The sequence below is a fragment of the Notamacropus eugenii genome, chromosome 4 (assembly GCF_028372415.1).
Source record: "Notamacropus eugenii isolate mMacEug1 chromosome 4, mMacEug1.pri_v2, whole genome shotgun sequence".
Taxonomy (NCBI): domain Eukaryota; kingdom Metazoa; phylum Chordata; class Mammalia; order Diprotodontia; family Macropodidae; genus Notamacropus; species Notamacropus eugenii.
In genome coordinates, this window is record NC_092875.1 from 202,074,724 (window position 1) to 202,099,762 (window position 25,039).

General features: G+C 35.2%; 1 protein-coding gene across 8 annotated transcripts in view; it reads right to left on the minus strand.

The window, feature by feature from the left end:
• The window catches only part of ATP9B (ATPase phospholipid transporting 9B (putative)), a 481,309-nt gene that overhangs the window by 115,231 nt on the left and 341,039 nt on the right, over positions 1 to 25,039 (minus strand). For all 8 annotated transcript variants that reach the window (XR_011965979.1, XM_072604052.1, XM_072604050.1 and 5 more), the window contains one exon: positions 8,253 to 8,395. Coding sequence is in view for 7 of the 8 variants with exons in the window: in XM_072604052.1 (XP_072460153.1) it covers positions 8,253 to 8,395 (143 nt within the window). In the remaining variant the exon portion in view is untranslated. The remainder of the gene's footprint in view (positions 1 to 8,252; positions 8,396 to 25,039) is intronic.

Sequence of the window (25,039 nt, forward strand, 5' to 3'; positions counted from 1 at the left end):
GCTCTCAAAAGGCTGCAAAAACACTTTTACTGACCCTAAGCTTCCTGTAACAGTAAAGATCTGTTGTAAGACAGTAAACCTTAGAATACCATTGCTTCTGAAAAACAAATTGGGTCTAACATAGGTAGCAATGGAAGAGGTTTGAAGAGAATATAGCATGTATCTGTTGAGGAACTGTGAAGAATGGTGACAGAATTGTATGGTAAAGAAAAATGGGTTGGTCACATATCACAGGTGGTCAATCAAGAAAGCTCCAAAGGTACCCTTATGATTTCAAGACAAGTCAAGGGAGGTCTTCAGCATATTGGGTAGACTTCCCATGGCAAACTTTTTAGATAAGGCTAAGAGCTGTACTAGATGGTCAGGCAAGGGAGAGCTGCTACTTGCATAATTGGAAGGAACTTCTAAATTGATGAGATCATAGATCCATTTTAAATTCTCAGCTTTTCTAGAAGTTACTTGATACTAATAGTTCCCGATAATTCTTTTAAAAAGAGTGACTCAAAAATCTTAGTGCAGTTATACGCCTTAATTGCACTAAGACTTTTGGGACACTTTATATACAATGTAAATTCATGTTCTGAATTTTAAAATCTCAGTAATTTGGTTTTCTTCTTGATTGTTAGGTGTTAACTGATCCATTTTGTTAGTATCAGGGACAAAACTTTTTATTTTCAAGTTTTTTTATTTCTCATTTAGTTTTCTAGATTTTGTTAATTCATTAAAATCATTTCTGTTGTGCTAATGTATACTTTCAGAGATGTAATTTTTCCTCTTAACAATAATAATAGCTAGAATTCATATAACACTTCCAGTTTTGCTGTGTGCTTTACAAATATATCATTTTACTTTTATGGGTCCAGAACTCTCTCCACTGTGTCATCAAGTCCAGTAAAGAGGGCTTTAGCAGTATCCCTGAAATTCTGTCATGCTGTCTCACAGTTGTCCGTTATATCATACTGATTCTCAAGGGATAGAGATCATAAAAGACAAAATAGATAATGTTGAAAAAAAACATACATTAAAAAAAAGTTTGGATAAACAAAATCAACAAAGACAAGTAGAAGAGTAACTGCAGAGGAGAAACAACATTTGCATGAAATAACACTAATAAAAATATAAATATCTAAGAGATATAGGAAAAAGAGAAGATATTCAACATCCAGAACCAATCCCCAATAGATAAATGGTCAAACAACATGAATTATTTTTAAAATAATTGCTAGCTATAAATATCAATATGAATACCCTTTTTGGTAGCAAAGAACTGGAAACATACTGGATGCTCATCATTTGGGAAAAACAAAACAAATCCACAACTATATAAATACAACAAAATATTGTGTAATTAGAAATGATAAATAAAAATTCAGAGAAACATGGTAAGATTCTTTAGGTGATGCAGAATGGTACAAGCAGAATCAAAAGATAAATGCACAGAAAGACCATAACAATGTAAATGAAAAGATCATTAAAAGGAAGTTGAACTAAATAACTGAAGAAACATTCAAGGTCTTAAGAGCACATAAAATGAAACATTCACTTCCCCCAAACAACAGAAAGACACAGAACCAACAAGATGGAATATTGTATACAACATCAGTTCTAGTCACTATCTAAAAGTTTGCTTAATTACTTTGCTTCCTCACAAGGGATGTTTCAATGGGGACAAAGTTGGGTATGTGTTGGGGGAGGTGAAATTACTATGATATGAAGACACTGCATTATTGAACCCTATTTAAAAAAAAACCATCATCTACCATATTTCTTTTGTTTTTTGTTTTTTTCTTCCTGTCATTTTGCTTTATTTTGGGACACTTGCTCTGTGGGGCCTAGTGGGGCAGGATTATGGTATAAGACATCTCTCACTCTGTCATCTTCTAAGGATTCTTATCCCATCTCCTATTCATCCATTTTCATTCCCATTGTTATCACCATACTTAAGATTTTCATCACTCTTCATGTCTACTATTAAATGCTCTATTTTAATTAAAAAAATTTCAGTGAGTCCTCACTGCTTAAGGAAGAAAATAAAAACTGAGGCCTTCTACAACCAAGCTCAAACAAATAATTCCAGTTTCATTTCATACTATTCTCCTTTAAATATTTGAAAAAGGAAGTAGAGAGAGTAGTGGATTGTGTATGGGATTTGGAATCAGGTTCAAATGTGAAGATTCAAATCTCAACTCCCACATTTGGTAGTGGAATGACCACAAGCAAGTACCTTAATCAGTCTAAGCTCTATTTCTTCATAGGTAAAATGGGGACAATGTCTTTGATAACCTCTTCAGTGTTTTTGTGAAATTAGGCAGGTAAAGTATGTAGAAAGCTTAAAAGCACAATATAAATGTTAATTATTACTATTACATTCCAAGGAAACTAGACTACTTATACCCCATTTTCATTTCAAACCTTTGATATGTATTTGTACATAATTGTATTCTTACATGAAATGAACTGATTTCCCACCCATACAACCAGAACCTCATGAATTTCTTTTCCCCTTTCTTCACCATTCAGCTCAAATGGTATTCCTATTTCTTCTATGATGTCTTCCTTGATCTATGTCCCATCCTTCAAAATAATTTTGTGCTTGTTAAAGAAAGCATTTGTTGATGGAAATCTTTCTTTCTTAAGGGCATCACTGTGAACTCAGTTGTTTTTTTTCCTTCTATATTTTTTAAATGTTTATTTATTTTTAGTTTTTAACATTCATTTCTACAAAATTTTGAGTTCCAAATTTTCTCCCCATCTCTCCCCTCCCCCCACTCCAAAATGCAGTGCATTCTGATTATCCCTTCTCCCAATCTGCTCTCCCTTCCATCACACCCCTTCCTTCCCTTATCCCTGCCATCTCTCTTTTCTTGTAGGGCAAGATAGATTTCTATACCCCATTACCTGTATTTCTTGTTTCCCAGTTGCATGCAAAAACAATTCTCAACATTCGTTCCTAAAACTTTGAGCTCCAACTTCTTTCTCTTCCTCCCTCCCCACCCATGCCCACTGAGAAGGCAAGTAATTCAGTATAGGCTATTTATGTGTAGTTTTGCAAAAGATATATTTCCCTCCATCCTATCCTGCTCCCCATTTATTCTATTCTCTCTTTTGACTCTGTCCCTCCCCAAAAGTGTTTGCTTCTAATTAGTCCCTCCTCCCATTTGCCCACCTTTCTATTACCCCCCCCCCCACACCCTATTTATCCCCTTCTCCCCTACTTTCCTGTGGTATAAAATAGATTTTCATATTAAACTGAGTGTGCATGTTATTCCCTCCTTAAGTCAAATGTGATGAGAGTTAGCTTCACTCTTTCCCTCTCAACTCCCCCTTTTCCCTTCCATTGAAAAAGCTTTTTCTTGCCTCTTTTATGAGATAATTTGCTTCATTCTATTTCTCCCTTTCTCCTCCCAATATACTCCTCTCTCACCCCTTAATTTTATTTTTTAGATATCATCCCTTCCTAGTCAACTCAACTTGTGCTCTCTGTCTATATATATGTGTACTTCCAAGTACTCAAATACTGAGGAAAGTTTCAAGAGTTACAAATATTATCTTTCCATGTAGGAATATAAACAGTTCAACTTTAGTAAGTCCCTTATGCTTTTTCTTTCCTGTTTAACTTTTCATGCTTCTCGTGCTTGAAAGTCAAATTTTCCATTCAGCTCTGATCTTTTCATCAAGAACACTTGAAAGTTCTCTATTTCACTGACTGACAATTTTTTCCCCTGGAACATTACACTCAGTTTTGTTGCGTAGGTGATTCTTGGTTTTAATCCTAGTTCCTTTGACTTCTGGAATATCATATTCCAAGTTCTTCGATCCCTTAATGTAGAAGCTGCTAGGTCTTGTGTGTTATCCTGATTGCATTTCCACAATACTCAAATTGCTTCTTTTTAGTTGCTTGCAATATTTTCTCTTTGACCTGGGAACTCTGGAATTTGGCTACAATATTCCTAGGAGTTTCTCTTTTCAGATCTCTTTCAGGAGGTGATTAGTTGGTTTTTTCAATATTTATTTTACCCTCTGGTTCTAAAATATCAGGGCAGTTTTCCTTGATAATTTCATGAAAGATGGTGTGTAGGCTCTTTTTTTGATCATGGCTTTCAGGTAGTCCCATAATTTTTAAACTGTCTCTCCTGGATCTATTTTCCAGGTCAATTGTTTTTCCAATGAGATATTTCACATTGTCTTATACTTTTTTCATTTCTTTGGTTTTGTTTTGTAATTTCTTGATTTCTCATAAAGTCATTTAGCTTTCAACTGCTCAGTTCTAATTTTTAAAGAACTATTTTGTTCAGTGAGCCTTTGAACCTCCTTTTCCATTTGGCTAATTCTGCTTTTTAAAGCCTTCTTTTCTTCATTGGCTTTTTGGACCTCTTTTGGCAACTGAGTTAGCCTACTTTAAAGGTGTTATTTTCTTCAGCATTTTTCTGGGTTCCCTTTAGCAAGCTATTGACTTGCTTTTCATGATTTTCTTGCATTTCTCTTCCCAAGTTTTCCTCCATCTCTCTTACTTATTTCAAAATCCTTTTTGAGCTCTTCCCTGGCCTGAGACCACTGTACATTTATTTTGGAGGCTTTGGATGTAGAAGCCTTGCCTTGGATGTCTTCCTCTCATGGCATGTATTATTCTTCCTCATTCTAAAAGATGGAAGAAAATACCTGTTCACCAAGAAAGTAGCCTCCTATAGTCTTATTTTTTCCCCTGTTTCCGGCATTTTCCCAACCAGTTACTTGACTTTTGAGTCCTTTGTCAAGAGGAGGGTATACTCTGGGGACCTGTAAGTTCTCAGTTCCTCCAAGGTGGCACAATGAAGGGAGAGCGGTTTGCTCCGCCCCTGGCCTGTGCTCTGGTCTAGGAGCAACCACAAGCACTCTTTTCTGCCCAGGATCTGTGAGTAGAATTCCTTCTCCAGAGCCTCCACCAGCTCCACCAGGCCAGCCAGAGTTCCTCCTCGCTCCAGGACTGCCACTCAGTGCTGAGAGTCAGATCAGCTGTGTGATTCCCCCAGAGGCTTTAGGGTGAGGGCTCCTAAAATGGATGCTGTGGGGCTGCCAGGGTCAAATCACATTCCCTTCTCACCCAAGTGAAAGAGCTTTCTCACTGACCTTTGAAGCTGCCTTTGGTGTTTGTGGGTTGGGGGATCTTGGAACTGCAGCTGCTGCCAGGAATTCTGCTTGCCCTGAGACTTGCTCCAGTCCCATCCCTGCTGCTGCATCTGGTGTGATAGACCTTTCCTGTTGGCCTTCCAGGCTGCCTTGAGCTGGAAATCTCTTTTATTCTGTTGTTTTGTGGCTTCTCCTGCTCTAGAATTTGTTTAGTCATTTTTTCAGGTATTTTATGGGCTATGGGGGGGGGGGGGGGGAGCTTCTACAGGTCTGTCCTTCGACTCCGCCATTTTGGCTCCATCCCTGTGAACTCAGTTCTGGTGTGCTAAGGTCTTAAGAGTCGCTATTCCTTGAAATTTTTAAGCATTGGAAAAAGGAATGGAACATGGTATAGGTACTTTAAGGACACTGAGATTTTCCACTGAGGAGTATCTTAAGATCACTGAAAGATTGGGAAATCTGCCCACAGCAATCCAGCCAATTTGCTTCCTTTCATTAAGTTTAGGGCCCAATCCTTTGTTCATTTACAACTTTTTCTCCAGATATACATAGGCAGCTAGGTAGCACAAGAAAGAAAGTTGAAATTGGAATCAGGAGGCCCTGAGTTCAAATCCTGCCTCAGGTGCTTACTTTCTGTGTGACCCTTGGTAAGTCTTTTAACTTGTTTCTGTCTCAATTTCCCATTCTGTAAAACAGTGATGAAAATGGCACCTATCTCACAGGGATGTTGTAAGAATTAAAAGAGTTAATTTCTGTAAAGTTCTTTGCAAACTTTAAAGTGTTATATAAATGCTGGCCACCACTACCACCATTATTATTTTATATATGCTGATTATTCTAATTCAATGGACTAGACTGTTCATTTAACTGTATGATGTCTGAAGAAGAGACTTTTTGTACATTTAATTTTCCTTTATGTATCATTGTAGATATCTTATTTGAGCAACTATGGATCTCACTGAGTAAGCCTGATTATCCTCTAGGGTTCAAAATATTCAGAATATAAAAATGTAAATCTGAATGACTACCATCTATAGAGAATCTCACTTTCCATCTAGAGCTTGCACAAGACATCCTCCATGACTAAGGCAAAAAACTGTGTCAAACACACATTCTGCTTATGGTCTCCTTTGACATTAATAAACAATGACTCAAAATTTTTTCTTTGGTGGCATTAAAAAAGAATTTCATGTTTTTAACATATGAATGAAAGAGTCCTTTTCAGAAAAAGAACTTTTAGAACTGCATTTAGCTTTACCAAAAGCTTTTTAAAAATTTACACACACACACCACAGTGGAATTTTGCATTTTTTGTACCTTTAAGTCATTTGTACAACTGTAACGATTTAGTATTCTATGGAAAATTGTTTAATGAAGCTTTGCCTGTTACTATAAAATTTTCTTCATTATAGATATCCTGGATATATATGTAAAAAGATGAGAAATGAACATTTGGTCAGTTATTGATATCTGCTTAACCATCTACTTTGGGGATGGTATCCTTTTCCCCATGAAGGGGTGTGGAGGGGGAGGCTAGAATCTCCTTCCTGATATGCTTTGCAAAGTAACCCTCAGTGCTTTCAAACATAGATTTCACTGGTGTGTACTTGATCTGGTCTAGCAGTTTTTGTGATTATCATTTTTTACACTGTCATTTCAAGTTTCTGGTATAGTATACTGCAGACTAAATTGTTAGCATCTAAATATGATGGTTTGTCTGCTGCTCCTGATAAAAATAAGATGAAAATAGACTTTTATAAAAACAATAATAAACTTATTGTACTATTGTAAGTTTGTAATGGTAATTTTAATGGGAAGATCTTTCCTATTCATTAATAGGCCTATGAGACCTGCTTAAATCACATGGAAGTCTAAGTCACATGTGGTGGGAGGAGCATGCTGAACAGGTGGAACAGGAAGGGTGGAGCAGAACTGAGAGGAAGTTAGTGAGAGCAGTTAGGGCAAAGAGAGAGAGGACACAGGTAAGCAGACTGCTAGTCTCTGAGTGTTTGTTTGTGGGAAGGCCCCAGAAGGTGGGGGGTGGGGTGGGGGAGGCTTGGAAATGGCTTTGTCCCCTGCAGTGCTATTGTGTATTGACTTCTTGGCTACTATGATGGATCTGACTTTCTGGTGTCTGAATAAATGTTTTTCTTCAGTCTATTGTATGGAGAGTCTGTTATACTTTGCAAGGAAGAACTATGCCAGCATATTCAGAGTCACTACCAGTGTTGTGAATATTGCCTTTTTCATCTATTAATATGTTTCAGATGATATAATTCATGATGACTTCATACCAAGATTTCTGTAGACTCCTTTCTGCTTCACAGTTCAAACTATTTTAAGGAAACACTGCTTTTAACATCCACCATAGTGTTCTGTAGTGATAAATACATCTTGGGTGTTATGCTTTTTGCTTGGCAAGGAGATACAGGTTTTGTTGGATAAAGTATTTTCTGTGATCTTTCGTCCTCCTCATTATGATGACTGCTCTACTGGTGGAGCTTTTGTAGGTTTTGTTGATAAAGTCAGTATCTTTAACGTTTTCAACTTATTTTTTGTTATTATTCTTCTGAATAAGCCAGATAGAAACTTGCCACTGTTCATCCTTTCTTCTAATTTGATTTGTTCTAATTAGTTGATGGTTTAATTGTATACAGAAAGCTGATATTGAAATAACTACTAAGTTACTAGTAGTTTCATTTCTGTTAAGAACTTTCTCCTTAAAATTTCTGTCATGTTGTTCAGCATCTTCTGAGGAAAGAAATTATTCATGATATATAGCATGAGTTTTTGAGTGGTCTATAAGCCTTTGCTTTCTATTAAGTCTGAAATTTGAGTCATTTTTTCTAATATACCCTTTCCTATTCTCCCCTGTACTCAATTTTGTAATAAGTAGCAAATAATATGGTGACTTGATTTGAAAAATTTGTGAAGTTCTTCAGAGAAGTGAATTGTACAGAGTGATTGAGATTAAGGAGACATAAAATGCTAGGAAAAAAAATGAACAACCCACAAATGATACCCAACTAAAGTTGGAAAATGTTAAATATAACATCACATCGATGTATTGCTTGCATATAATTACAGTATGATGATGGCTGATTGAATGTTTACTCAAATCAATAAAAGCTGATTAAACATAATACCTGTTTTGTCTGTTAGCAAATAAACTAAACGTCCAAGTTCTTCCGGTATTGTACTGGTTCGGACAACTGTTCCAGGAATATGTTCATCCCTCATAATCATCCATCCATAGGCTGCTTTGCCCATATCCAAGTTCACACGCAAACTGCCAAATAAATCCAAAATATAATTTATCATTGCACATACAGAGATAGGATTCTTTTCATTATAAATTTTAATGCAGAAATATGTTTATATAACACTTGTCTTTTGCTTTATATTGAAAAATATATATGATGCTATTTTTGTACATTAAAATAAGTTGAATTATATGAAGACATTTATAGAGCAGCAAAGTATTTCTTCAGGGTTTATTCACTTCACCAGATAGATAGATAGTGATTTGATTTCCCTAAACTGGATCAACTAGGTCTAAAACATTTTGAGAATTTAAATGAAATCTAGTACTATCTGCTTATAAATGGTAGAAGTTTGGGGACAGAAGGGATCCTGTGGATTATCTATCAGGTGTGGTGAACCTGTGGCCTCAGAGCTACATGTGGCCTTCTAGTGCAGTCCTTTGACTGACTCCAAACTTCACAGAACAAATCCCCTTAATAAAAGGATTTGTTCTGTAAAACTTGGGCTCAGTCAAAAGGCTGTATCCAAGGGACTAGAAGGTCACATATGGCCTCGAGGCTGTAGAGGTTCCCCACCTGATAGTCTAATTGCTTAGTTTGTAGAGTCAGAGAAAGAAACTGACTTAACCAAGATCATACAGAAAATAGATGTTATCCCTAATTCCCAGTTCAGTATTTTTTCTCCTACAGTACATGGCTGTTTAGCTTCTTTTCCATCCAAGGTTAATTCCAGCTATAGTTAATGTTCCAGATTTAATCTGATGATGTTGCACAATCATAATTGTACTCATAATTCAAAAGTATATCTCTAACTGTGGATATTATAAAAATAGTCAAGAAAGACTTTTATAAAATATAATAGGAACTCCTAACACAATGTTGTTACTAAAAATGAGGTAGAATATCAGAACACAAGGTCTAAAGTAAGGATAAAATATATTCCAATTATTCGAAAACATGCTGTAAAAAGATTCCTATTAGCTCATTACTAATGGGGCAGTCAACATGAAACTCTTGGAATCACTGCCAAAATGGTATGCTACTGGAATTCTTTATTCAGAAATCACAAAGAAAAAAAAATCTACATAGCTTTATATTCTGCAACTGGCAGGCACTGAAACTGTACGAAAGAGTTTGCAGTTTTGCAACCATTCTCTTGAAATGAGAAACATTTCTGGCTGCTTTCAAAGAAGATTTAACAAAATTAAAGTAAACTTTTAATATTTCATATGTTATTTGTGACAGCAATCCACTCTGAAGTAGTCTTAATTTTATGGCTAAATCTTGAATAACACTATTTTAAAAAAGCAATAGCAAAAAACACAAAGATACTCATTCTCAAGCATTCTATTTTTGTAGGAAACATAAAAGCATCATATAGTATCTGATTTTATTTCATTTACTTGGAGATTGGTAAAGATATCTTGTAGCTAATTAAGGAAATTATGTTAAATCCAATGGACTCTAAGCAATCACATTTTCAACTTTATGGAGAGTATGGGAGGGTTAAGTACTCCCTCAAAGTTGGAATTTCCAGATGTTAAGCTTTAATGGCTACTAATAAATGGCACTGAAAAACTCAGGCTGTATTCAAAAAGAGTTGAGATAAAATAGGCAGAAATTAAAGGATTAAGGGTAAGAAAAGAGCTTCCAAAGTTCATCTTTTTAACTTCATTAAACTGTTTTTATAACTCAATTAACACATATTTCATTACCTTTACCTCAAAAATCTAGTCAATGGCAGCACAGCTTACTACAAAAAGCCCTGGATTCAGAAACAGAGAGTCTGGGTTCTAATTCCAGGCTCTCTCTGTGTGTTTGACCTTGGTCAAGGTACTTAACCTTGATTTATGGCCTTGGTTTTTTCATTTACAAAATGTGGAGACTGGAGTAGAATTTTCCAAGATTACTTCAGTTCTGAAATTGAATAATTCCTTAGGTGCTTGTATAATATTAAAATTGTTTCTTTTTCTGCCCATCAAGTAAACTGCAGTAGTCCTATAACTAGAACAATAAAATTCTAATTAATCATTTTATTAATTTAATAAACATTTTATGTGCCTTCTATATGCCAGACATTTGCTTGCATTAGGGATGAGAGACACAAAAACAAAACAATTTCTGTCCTCAAGAAGCTCACACTCCACTATATTATTACATTTTATTGATTATAACTTACTGATTACATATTTTCCATTAATATTATTTTATAATAAAAGTACCATACAATTAATAACAGGCAGGGAAGACTACAGCTTGATTAGAAGTCAGTAAATCACTTTTATTTCCTTTTCATCTTTTTATAATAATCAAACATGAAGAAAGTCTTGTGGTAAAAAATTGATTATGAGGTTTAAGTACAGACTAAAATCCATACTTACTCTAAGTTTATTATTCATCCTTATGGCATACAAAAGTTAAAGATGCCATAAATTCTACTTAAATGTTCATGTGGACAACAAATAAAAATCATTCTTATGTAACCTAAACTGAACACAAAGGAGAGGTATTATCAGAATTTGTCTGCCTTACTAAATAAAAGGTAAAATAATACAAGATGATTATTATTTTATGGTAGAGGGGCACGAAAATGGCTGTGGTGGCTTTATATTCTAACTTAATGTTTTCAACAGGGACTGACTTACTACTTGCTCAGGATACCTTTGGGTAGCCGGACGGCACAGTGAACTGAGTATTAGGTCTGAAGTCAAGAAGACTCATCTTTAGGAATTCAAATCTGACTTCAGACACTTACTAGCTGTGTGATTTTCAGCAAGTCATTTAACCCTGTTTATCTCAGTTTCCTCATCTATAAAATGAACCAGAGAAGGAAATGGCAAATCACTCCAGTATCTTTGCCAAAAAAGTTCCAGATAAGGTCACAAAAAATTGGATGCAAATGAACAACAACAATCAGTACAGGATATCTTCTGACAACAATGATAACTTTTCAGGGTATGTCAGGGAAAAAAATATAACCTTTATCTTATTTTCTGTAGAAAATGTGCAGTTAGTCAGATACCAGAATGCTAAGGTTAATTTGGACTTTCATAACCTAAAAGGAATGTAGGTATACTTGACAGAAGAGGCAAAGAATCTTCAAAATTATTTAAGAGTGTCAGTCTAACAAGGAAAGAAGCAGAGTTCTTGGAATAGTAACTTAATGACTTTTTATAAGTATAGGCCACATGATGACCAATTGTTTTCTTTCTTGTAAGGAAAAAAAATAGAACAGACAAGTTTTAGGAGGTTGGACTTGAGCAAAAAGGAAAACAAAACTTGTGACAAAGATTGCTAAATATGAGAATTTATTATTGCTAAAGGTTGCAGAATCTCTTCATTTGGAAGTTTAAAATAAAGAATATATACACATTTTCTTTTCAAAGAGAGAAAGAGATAGAGATAGACAGATCTTCTCAAATGGCTTAAGCATTATATTGTCTTCATACGAGGAAATTAGCCAGGTGACTTGTGCAGAAACTTTTAGCTCTACAATTTTCTGATAAACATAAATGTTTAGCATGTATTATTGGTATTGTATCATTTAGCAGGAAGATTTGGTATTAGTGTTAAATCTTTGTGTTTACTGTATGCTAAAAAGGTACCCAGATGGCTCTGGGGGAGAAAGTGAGGCTGGCGACCTTGCACAGACTTTCCTCATTTAAATCCAATTCACTTGCACATCATGGCATCATCTTCCTAATATTCTTTTTAAGAAAAGGACAAACAACAATGTTAAAAAGATTGGGGCTGAGTGCTGGAAACACAACCAAAATCATGGTCCCTGTCCTCAAGAAACTCAAATTCTAATGAGACAACATACAAACAGCTACATAAATATAAGCTATAAGCAGGGTCTATAGCAGTAACCTGAGGGAAGGAACTAGCAGTAGCAGTAAAGAGGGCAAGGATAGGGAAAAACCAGCAAAGTCCTTCTTTAGGAGGTAGAATTTGTGCTGAGTGTTGATGGAAGCCTGGGAAGTCAAAAGATGGAGGTAGGATGGGAAAGCATCCCAGGCATGGGCAGTCAGTGAAAAAGCACAAAGTTAGGAGATGGGAATGTCATGTGCAACAATTCAAATTTGTTTAAATTGAGCGCAATCTTATTTATTCTATCAATAAAAGAGAAGACAATAATATGGAAAATGTACATTTAAACATGATATAAAATTGGAAAGGTGTCTAGTTCAGTAAAGGGACCACAGAAAAGATAGTACAATTTAGTACAGAAGAAAAGGTAAAATAATGAGAATTGAATTTATTTGTCTCAAGAGACTGTACCTTAATTGGTCACAGGATAAATGCAACTAGTTGGGAAGATTGTAGAGTGACAGTTAAGTAGAAATTTGAAAGCATTATTTCAATATATTTTAGCTATTTAGATCTCAAACATAATGGTGAAACAAATGAATAGGGCAACCAAAGTACATACCGAAGGAAGATAATTAAAACTATATTTAAAAGACTAAACATCACAGTAGATATACAAGGAAATACTATTTAGTAGCAGTGGCACCAGAAGCTACTAGACTTTCTTATTTCACAGTATGTCAAAAATAAATAATGTCTTTCATTATACAGAAGATTGGTGAGACGTACCTGTTACACAATTTAAAGCATTAGACCCTGTTGTAAAGACATTCCAACTGGGCTAAACGTCTCCGTTGATGAAAACTAAGTCTGTTCATTTAGCATTTTATTTTCTCAAAGTTAAACTTTTAAATTTACTTGACAACACATTGGAAAATACAAATGTAAGAAAAATATCGTTTTCCTTCAACTCAGAACCAATTTAGTTTTTGTATCCTCAGGGTTAAGCATAGTCCTTGACATACAGTAGGTACTTTTACAACGCCTGTTAAGAAGAGGCAAGAAGATACTTTGTATCTTCTTTGATTCATAGCAGACAAATTTGTGCAATAAGAAAGAAAAAATATTTTAAAAAATAGAACCCTTTTTCTGTTGAGTTCAAACCTTAAAAAAAGTATTTTCATTGTCACAGTTTTACTTTTAAGGAATTTTTATGCCTTTCTGAGAATTGGAAATGCTAGGCTTCTATTTGTAAACCTTATATTCAAAGTTTAATTAGTGAAGGATAGTTAAGTCAAGGTGAGTCAAACTAATTTACTGAAAAAACTCATAGGCAGGCACAATGAATCAAGATGTCAGGTGCATTTAAAGTTCATAATTAGTGACCCTAATATCGACAACAGATCTATTTAGACAATAGGTCCTGGGCCAAGCCCTACTTGGTCATTGTTTCAAATGCCCAGACTGGTTCAGAATGAATGTAAGTAGCAATTGTTTTCATTTTAGCAAGAAACCCAGATTTCAAAAGAATTTTAATTATAAAACTAATTTTATTTACTTTCATATTTCTTTCTATCTATCTATCTGTCTATCTACCTATCTGACTAGGTAAAGAGGCCATTCTCTGCCTCACTTCTGATTATGCCTTAATCACTAAAGGGTGATGCCTCAGTCAAACCTCCTAAAGACCCTAGCTTGAAAAGGCCAAGATCCACCACTGCATCCTAGGCTATCTCCAGCTGTCCTGATCTATATCTGGCCAGTGGACACAGTTGGCTCCAGAAGAGAAAGTGAGGCTTCCCCCACTTAAATCCAATTCACTTGTATGTCATGGCATCACCTCCCTGATGTCATGGTCCTCTTCTAGAACAAAAGACAAACAACAACAGGTGGAAAAGCTATTTAGAGCCAGTTGACAACTGATGTCTTTAAATTTCTATACCATACAATATATTAACTCAATTATCTTAACCATATCTCAGTACTATAAAACTCATGAAGATCAGAATTTGACTGGAAATTTACTCTGAAATATTTCATGCTTGAACCTAGAAGGAAAACACTGTGAAATTTGGATAAAAAAATTCAGAGCACAAATTCTGTTTAAAGGATACTGAGTAAGACTGAAAAGATGAACCTGTTCGTATTTGGATCTCACTGATGATTCCTGATGTGAGAATAGTTGAATCCTGGTGTTTAAAAAGCTATTCAAAGATACTACACTACAGATCAAATAAACTTAAATATATCCTCTTAAGATATTCAGCACACATCACATTTAAGCCCCATGGTACCTGCTACATTTAAACACTAATTTGATTATAATTAAACCCACTGCCTTTAACCCTACCAAGTGAAAAAAATACCTGAATGCTTTTCTAGAAAATGCCTAAGAATCTTCTCAGGAAATGAATCTGCCTGAAATAATACACATTGCACACCTCCATAAATAAGATTTATTTTTAGGGTAGCTTCAAGTAAGCAAAGGAAAATAGAAACCATTATAAATAAAATTAGTTTCCAGTAATGAAATAAGAAGCTTTCTATGAAAAAGAGTAGAACCGCAAGGCTAAAAGGAATATTGAGGGGCAATCTGGCTCAAGGGAAGGGAGCCAACTGGAATCATGGTTGTACTACAAAATTAAGAATACTTTTGAAAGACATATTAAAGCAGAAAGAACAATGGAATTGGAATCAAAAGAAGAGAGTTCAAATTCTGGCTCTGTCACTGTTTACCTTTGACTTCAGATAATTTCTTTAACCTGGAACCCAGAATTTTCTCATCTGCAAAATGAAGGGGTTGTATTAGGTTCTTAGCTTTTTTTTTTTTTTTTTTTGGCATGAACTGTTGTGCAAGTCTAGTGAAGCCTGTGGATCAATTCTCAGAATGAGAAATATATGGGATTAGATAAGACAGAAAATATATAGGACTAAAAAGGAAACCAACTATATTGAGATACAGTTATCAATTAAAAAATCAACTCAATTTTAAAAAAAAGTTCACCGATCTCAAGTTAAGGATCCCTGAATCAGATGATCCCTAAAGTTCCTTCAAGCTCTAACATTTTAATTATGAATAATTGGGAAGATAATAAAGAGATAGCAAAAATAACAGAATAGAAAGGTAGGGGGTGGAGGATAGATAGAAGAGAAGAGAGCTAAAAAAAGAAGAGAGAAAGGGATGAAATGATGGGAGAATTGTTTTACTTTCATAAAGAGGTGTGGTTCATTAGAGTTTGATATTTTTGCACAGTGTTATGCTTACAGGTGCCTCAAGGCTCATTTCCTATCTTGCCATCAAAAGACCCCAGTTGCTTGGGCACTGGGAGCTTGGCAAAATAAATCACGCAGAAGCCCACATTATATAACAGAATCAGAGAAATGCTTAATGTTTTGCGTCCATTGCCCCCAAATCTTTTATATTCATTTGCTTATCTTACATGGCGCCTAAACTTCTATCATAAAGAGTCCTTCTTTGTTAGCACCTACAGTATTTGGTATAGTACAAAAAACTCTGGACCAGAGGAATGATGAAGAATGCTGCCTAAATCCTGATGGAGAATAATAATATGCAGAATAAGACAAATTTTTGGACATAGCAAATGTGGAAATCTGTTTCATTTGACTACATTTATTTGATACAAGGGTTTTCTCAAGGGTGGAGAAGGGGATGATGGAGGTAGGTAGGAGAAATAAAAATAAGTGCTTGATAAACGAAAAGAATGATTTTAAAATGAAGAATGGTAGACTTTGATGAAGAAGAACTGACTCTGAATTCTAACTTGTGGCTTGCACACAATACTCCAACTGTTTTCACTGGCTCTCTCCCAGGACTGTAAGGCTCCTGCTCCTCATCTCTGCCACTTCGTTGCTCTGGCTTGCAGCAAGCCTCAGCTACAGTCTCACCTTCTGCAGGAAGACTTTTCCAGTCCTGCTTAATCTTAGCACCTTCCCTCTGAGAATGCCCCAATTTATTTTGCACTTTTTTGGTGCATCATTATTTGCACATTGTCTCTCTGTAAATGGAGACTGCTATTTGTCCATCTTGTCTATTGTTATATCTCCAATGCTTGGTACATCAAGTAGGCACTTGATAAATGCTAGCTGACTTACTTCAATATATTAAGTGCTGGAATACATGCAAACTGCTTCTCTATTCAGTTTTTAAAATTTATAAACCTGAAGTAATTAAAAAAATCTTTAATGTCAACAAGTGTGTATTCTCTTATCCTCAGAAATATCTTGTCTCAATTTTCCTATAAATCTTCCACAGAGATTTTACCAAACACATAGGAGGACCTCTTTTTAAACTTGAGTATTATGCAGCTCTTCTGCTGTCTGTATGTTAACTTTCGCTTCTCTTTTTACGATTATACATATGTTGTATGCCGGTTCTTTACTACAGATTATCTTCAGTAATTTGGGGCATATTCGCAACATTATGTATCTCCCCAGTTTTCTTTGATTCACCTAAAATTTAAAAAATTATTTTGAGATTGTGGTACAACATAGTACCATGTACCACACTCACTCACTCTCTCTATGTACATACACACACACACAGATAGAGAGCTCCCTACATATAGACATATTATGAGATATTTATCTATATTACATAGATACTTCTGCATAGAGTATGCCAAGGATGTTGTCATCTTTGAGACCTCCTTCCATTTGAACTTTATATGATATAGCTACCTTTACAATGGTATATACCTAATGCAAGTATCCATGTCCTGCTTTTATATCTCACTTGACGTTATACTGTTTAAAACTAAAAGGAAGAACTGAAGAAAATTCTTTGTTATTAAATTTACAAAGCAATACAGCATAATCTTGACAAATGTATGGTTGGTTGAGGTGAATCTTTATTGTACTCTATGTATATTACTGTATTCTAGTCTAACAAGTCAAATATTTTAATGTATGATTAATGTGTGATTTGTATTCTCTATTCCTTTTAGTCAACTATAACTAAAGATATCATATGTCATGAAAAATGATATGTGCCAACCCACATTTCTTTCTCATATTTTCATTAAGGATATCACCCATAAGTGTGTGGATCATTCTAATTAAGGGGAGGGAGAGACAAGGGGAAATAAGCAATTATATAATGCCAGCTCTTTGACAGGTACTATGCTAAGAGATTTTTATAAATATCTCATTTGATCTTTGTAACTCTTACGAGATATGTGGCATTATTATCCCCATTTTATAGCCGATGACACAGAGTTAGAGGCTAACTTGCCTAGGGTCACCCAACTAGTAAGTATCTGATGGTGGATTTCCACTGGAGTTTTTCTGACCGTAGAGCCAGTGCTTTATTCTCTGTGCCACTTGCTGCCTCTGAGCTATCCAGGTGCCTGGCGAGAATAAATAGATCATTAATTACTGATGTCCTCTTGGTCAATTTTTGTGATATTTTCTAATCATTGATCTTTCCATCTCTGATATAGCCTAAAAATGAAATACGCTAGCTTTCAAATTATGCTCCTTCTGGCAGGGATTTCTTTGTTGTCTACTTGGTTTAGTCTAGCTGCATTTCTCAATTTTATCTTTTTAGGTGTTACTGATCCTTCATCATATAACTCACTGGAATTTTAGACATTAGAGTCCAGATGGGGTTATTTTACTGTCATTATCAATGAAAACAGATCATTATAGAAATGTGGACAAATCTTTTCATTTAACACATTTATTATCCTAATTTAATTTTAAAATGCTCTAAGGATTATCTTGCATAATTGTTTTTCAAGTAGGTTTATTTTATCCCCCAATATTTTTTATTATTGTATAAAGCTCCAAATCTTCTGCTACCTTTTGTAACATTAACTTAACTACTGGTGCTCTAATGTAGAAGCCTAGCCCAGGGACTAAGCAATGAGCATACTACTGGAGGAGATTAACAGACATTTTTGACATTCTCATTATAAATGAAATCAGGAAACAAAAGCTAAATGGAAAAATGGCTCAGAGATAGGTAAATAAAAGAATGAGAAGAGCTGGCTTTTGTGCCTCTGAAGGCAACAAGAAATATGATGGTCAAAGGATACTACAGTGCTCATGATAACCAGACACAAAAAAGGAAAAAAAAAACCTCCAAAAAAAAAAAAAGAAAAAAGCCCCACTAAGAAGATAATTACATCATATATGCAAATACATGTTTTAGACAATTAGGAGGCAATTTAGACAATTAGAAATGCTACAAAGATATCAATAAGCCTTTCAAATTAAGCCAGCTTATATTTTAATACATGGTAAAAAACGTTAGAAAATATGATTCAGAAATAAGGCCAATGGCTTGTAAACTATACACAAAAAATACTGATTATATCACGAACACTTTCTTCAAAAAGAGTTGGAAGGTCCAAAAAGTGGCAAACACCAAATATTCTTTTTTGTGGGGAGAGGGGGAAAGCAAGGTAATTGGGGTTAAATGACTTGCCCAAGGTCACACAGCTAGTATGTGTGTCAAGAGTCTGAGGCCGGATTTGAACTCAGGTCCTCCTGACGCCAGGATTGGTGCTGTACTCACTGCGCCACCTAGCTGTCCCACCAAATAATATTCTGAAAAAAGAAAGGTTATATTCTCACAAACAGGCAATGGATGGTCACTGATTTGGTAGATCAATTTAGAAGACTATCCCTAAGAAACTATCCTGAGTATTTACTATCCAGTTTTGGCTTATTTAACATATTTTATCAGAACTTGGATAAAAGCATACTTTACCTCCTTTTCAAATTCTGAAGATGACACAAAACTAGGAGAGTTAAATTCATGAAGAGGATTCCTAGAGATCCTGACAGGAGGAAACAGCAGACCAAATCAAATGAGATAAAATTTAATAGAGATTCATGTAAATTCTTACACTTAAGCTTAAAAAAATTTATCTTCATAAGTATAAGATGAGAGAAGCCTGACTAGACAGTGATTTGTCTGAAAAAAGACCTGGGTTTTAAATGAACTAAAAGACTGATCTTAGTCAACACAGTAACATGGCAGGCAAAAAACAGCTAACGTATTAAGAGGCACAGAGTACAAGATGAAGGAGATGATGCTGAACCCTGTCCCAGAAATGACATCTGAAATAGCATGTTCAGTTTTAAGCACCTCATTTTTGGAAAGACACTTGATAAGCTGGTAAAATTATGGAAGAAGGAAACCAGGATGGTTTTGAGTTAAAGGGGACTGGAGATTGCTAGCCTGGAGAAGACTGAGGGAATATTATAATTGTCTTCAAGCATTTGAAAGGTTGTCATGTACAAAAGACTTATTCTGCTTGGTCATCCACTCCATCTTAGGCCACCACCAGTCATCCTGACTTTTGTCCTGCTGCTGGACTTTGATGACTCTGGAAGAGAGAGTGAAGCTGACAACTTTGTGCAACACTGCCTCACTTAAATCCAATTCATGAACAAGTCAAGACATAACCCCATAATGTTACTGGTCCTCTTCTAAAAGGAAGGATGATGATGACAATGACATCATCGTCATCCTCCTCCTCCTCCTCATCCCCAGCAGTGTGGGCAAGACTAGGAACAATACACAGACAAAATTAGGCAAAATTAAGCTTAAAGGAAAAATAAATTTTCTAAAAATTTAGAATTATTCAGAAGTGGACTGGATTGTTACCTCTGTTTGTAGACCTTTACTTGAGGAGTTTAAGTAAAGGATAAATGACCCTTGGGCTAATATATTGGTAGATTTGTTTTTAAATACAGAAGTAGAATATTATAATTTGGGCAAAAATAAAAAACACTATCAAAATTGGGAAAAAACCAAAAAAGGATAAACATGAATAGACATGTCATGTAAATGAGGTACCTCTAGCCTGTGTCATTTAAATTAGGTTTTGAAGCTAAAAGCTTGGAAATCAATAAAGAGAAAGGTATCAACATCTATCGAGATTTTCTAAGAGAATTTAGCCAATGAAATTAGCAATCTATACTAGCCAGCATAAATTTCATCACCTTGCAGTGTAGAAAGCAAGCAAAGGCAACACTGGTTGAGAATACAATAAACTCACTAAAAAAAAAAAAATCTTACTATGAAGGGCAATGCTAAGATTATGAGCAGTACAGCCTCAAAAATGGTGACAATCAGCAGAAGGAAAAACAAATTTGTGGAAATTTTGGTGAAAGTCTCAATTAAGCATCTGGAGATGAAACCAAAAGAAGGCCAATTGACAAGATTTGTTAAGATTTCAATAATAACCTTTTTTTACTTGGCTTTTTAACTCCCATATTAATATCTTTGCCCAAGCTAACTTTCATGCTTAGAATGCATTTCATCATCGTCTCTACCTTCTTACCAACCATGGCTTCTACCAAGACTCAGTTTGGGACCTAGAGCCTACAACAGACATTTCTTGATTACTCTAGCAGTTAGTGTACTCTTTCTCCTCAAATTGTCCTGCATAGTACACCAAAACTGGAGCACTAGTGCTGAGTTCACTTTTCTTTTACACCATCCTCTTCTTTACAAAGAGAGGACAGGAAACAAAGGAAAGTAAAACACAAAATTAACAATAATAACTGTGAATATGAATGGGATGAATTCACCAATAACATGGAAGAGAATAACAATGACTTAGAAAGTAGAACTGAAAAATATTTTCTTTACAGGAAACAGATATGCATAGAATTATAATAAGGGGATGGAAAAAAATCTATTATGCTTCAGCTAAAATAAAAAGAAGTCAGAAATGGCAACCACGATCTTAGACAAAGTAATAGGATTTCCGGAAGCCAAGATGGCAGAGTAAGCAGTAAGTTGCTGTCACCTTCCCCTATTGATCTCTAAAAACCAAAAAAATAGGACTCCAGGAAAAGTCCTGGAAGACTAAGCCAGTGGAATGACAGGGTGAAACAGCTTCTTAGCTCAGGAAACTTGGAGAATCAACAAAAAGGTCTATTTCACTTAGGTAAAAGAGGAGTACATTTCAGGACATGAAGCATTCAACTAAACCAGTGGGAGATCCTGAGCCCCAGGGTGGTGGAACACGCAAACACCAACACTAGGATGCCCCACGTGCCTTAGTATAGCTAGAAAAACTGGCAGACTTCAACTGGGGAAACCAACATGTGAGGCAGGGCAGCCCCAGGGGCAGGTATCCCCCAGAAGCATACTTTTCCACGCCTCACTGCAGCCCTGGGGGGCAGGTGTGCTCCAGCAGTGAACCTCCTCCCACGCTTCAGGTCAGCCCCAGGTGGCATATGGCCTCCAACAGTTGGACCTCCCAGTTCATCACCACAGCTCCAGGATGACAGACAACTCCAGCAGCTAGACCTCCACATGCTTCAGCACAGCCCCAGGTGGGTAGGTATCCTACAACAGCCAGACTTCTACTATTCCACTGTAGCCCTGGGGAAATGCAGAAAAACTCTACCTGGCTTCAGCACACGTCAGACATCACCACTAGGACCCCATATCAGCACCAAGTGAGCTGAAAGAGCCCTACAGCCTCCAACTGATGCACAAGAAGCTTGGAACAGTGCCCCCTGTACTCTAGAAGGAGAGTTCATTTTTAGAAGCCAGGAAATAAGCGAACAGGATGAACAAAAAGCAAAAATAAACACTGACCGTAGAATCTTTTTTATGGCAACAGGGAAGATCAAAGTAAAAACTCAGAAGTGGACAACATTGTTAATATACCTACATCTGAAACTTTAAAGGGGAATATGAACTGGTCTCAGGCCCAGAAAGCCTTTGTGGAAGACCTCAAGAAGGATTTCAAATGTCAAACAAGAGAAGCAGAAGAAAAACTAGAAAAAGAAATGAGGTATGCAAGAGAGTCAACTTCTTAGAAAAAGAAAAACAAAAACTGACTATAGAAAACTATTCCTTATAAAATAAAATTGGCCAAATGGGAAAAAAATTCATGGAAGAAAACAACTCCTTGAAAAGTAGAATTGGCTGAATGGAAAAGGAAGTACAAAAACTCATTGAAGAGAAGAATTTCTTAAAAAGTAGAATTGGTCAAATGGAAAAGGAGGTACAAAAGCTAACTGAAGAAAACCATAAAAATTAGAATTGGGCAAGTGGAAGCTAATAACTCTATAAGACATCAAGAATCAGTCAAACAAAATCAATACAATGAAAAAATAGAAGAAAATGTAAAATACCTCATTGGAAAAACAACTGACCTAGAAAATAGATCTAGAAGAGATAATTTAAGAATTATTCATCTACCTGAAAGTGATGATGAAAAAAGATCCTGAATAGCATCTTTCAAGTAATTATTAAGGAAAACTGCCCTGAGGTCCTAGAACAAGAGGGTAATACAATCATTAAAGAATGAACTGATCACCTCTCAAAAGAGATCCTAAAATGAAAACTCCAAAGAATATAATAGCCAAATTCCAGAATTATCAGGTCAAAGAAAAAATGCTGCAAGCAAACATAAATATCATGGAACCACAGTCAGGATTATGCGGGACCTAGCAGCTTCTACAGTAAAGTATAAGAGGGCTTAGAATATGGTTGTCCATAAAGTAAAGGGGCTTGGATTGCAACCAAGAATCAACTACCCAATAAAATTAAGCATAAGCTTTCAGGGGAGGAAATGAAACTGAATGAAACAGGGGACTATCAAACTTTTTTGATGAAAAATCCAGAGCTGAGCAGAAAATTTGATCTTCAAATACAAAATTCAAGAGAAATATTAAAAGGTAAAAAGGAAAGGAAAACAAAAACCTCACCATGTTATTCAATAAAGTTAAATTGTTTACATCTCTATATGGGAAGATGATAATTGTAACTCTTGAGAACTGTATCTTAACTATGACATTTAGCAAAGGTATATATAGACAGAGGATCTATGTGATGTGATGATAAAATTAATAAATCAAGGGGTGGAAAAAAAAGATTGTACTGGGAGAAGAAGAAAGGAGGCAGGAAAAGGTAAATTACATCATATGAAATGATGCAAAGACCTATTACAATAGAGGGAAAGAAAGGGGGGAATTTGAACCTTACTCTCATTGGATTTTGCTCAAAGAGGGAATAACATACACACTCATTTTGATATAGAAATCTATCTTGCCCTATAGGAAATAGGAAGGGAAAGGAGGAAGAAAAGGGAGAGGGGTGGATAGAAGGGAGGGGATAAGTAGTAAAGGAAAGAAAAAGGAGGGGGCCTGATAGAAGGGTGACAGTGATCGGAAGGAAAACAGAGGCAAGAAGAGAAAGGAAAAAGAAAACAAACAGGGGAGAAAATACGATGGAAAGAAAGACATATACAGAAATCACAACTGTGAATGTGAATGGGATGAAGTCTCCCATAAAATTGAAGGGGATAGCAGAGGGGATTTAAAAACCATAATCCTACAATATGTTGTTTACAAGAAACACATTTGAAGCAAAGAGATGCACACAGAGTAAAGGTAAAAGGCAGGAACAGAATATATTATGCTTCAGCTGAAATAAAAAAAAAAAGCAGAGGTAGCAAACCTGATCTCCGACAAAGCAAAAAAAAAAAAACAAACCCTGATCTAATTAAAAGATATAAGGAAGGAAACTACATCCTGCTAAAAGGCATCACAGACAGTGAAGTAATATCATTACTATACATATATGCACCAAGTGGTATAGCATCCAATTCTTAGAGAAGTTAAGTGAGTTACGGGAAGAAACAGACAACAAAATTATACTAGTAGGGGGATCTCTACCTCCTCATCTCAGAATTAGACAAATCTAACCACAAAATAAATGAGAAAGAAGTTAAGGAGGTGAATAGACTCAAAAGAAAAGTTATATATTGTAGACATCTGGAGAAAACTGAATGGGGATAGAAAAGTATACCTTTCTCTCAGAAGTACATGTCACCTACATAAAAACTGACCATGTACTAGGGGATAAAAACCTCACAGTCCAATGCAAAAAGGCATAAGTATTAAATGCATCCTTTTCAGATCATGGTGCAATAAAAATTACATGTAATAAAGGGCCATAGCAAGATAGACTAAAAACTAATTGGAAACCAAACAATCTAATTGTAAAGAATGAGTGGGTCAAATAACAAATAATAGCAACAATTAATAACTTCATCCAAGAGAATTGACAATAATGAGACAACATACCAAAACTTATGGGCTGAAGCCAAAGTAGTTCTTAGAGGAAATTTTATATCTCTAAATGCTTGCATGAATAAAATAGAGAAAGAGGAGATCAGTGAATTGGGCATGCAAATGAAAAAAACAAGAAAAAGAATGAATTAAAAATCTGCAATTAAATTACCAAATTAGGAATTCTGAAAATCAAAGGAGAGATTAATAAAATTGAAATTAAGAAAACTATTGAACTAATAAATAAAATTAAGAGCTGGTTTTATGAAAAAAACACAATAAAACAGATGAACCTTTGATTAATTTGACTTTAAAAAAGAAAACCAAGTAACCAATGTAAAAAATGACAAGGGTGAATTCACCACCAATGAAGATAAAATTAAAACACTAATTAGGAACTATTTTGCCCAACTGTATGACAATAAATCAGACAATCTCAGTGAAATGGATGAATATTTACAAAAGTATAAATTGTTCACATTAGCAGAAAAGGAAATAAAATACTTAAATAACCCCATTTCAGAAAAAGAAACTGAAGAAGCCATCAATGAACTCCCTAAGGAAAAATCTCCAGGGCCAGAAGGATTTACAAGTGAATTCTACCAAAAACTGAAAGAACAATTTATTCCAATACTATATAAAATATTTGGAAAAATAGAGAATAAAGAATCCTGCCAAATTCTTTTTATGATACAAATATGGTGCTGATACCTAAACTCAGAAGAGTCAAAACAGAATAAAAAATTATAGACCAATTTCCCTAATGAATATAGATGCAAAAATTTTTAATA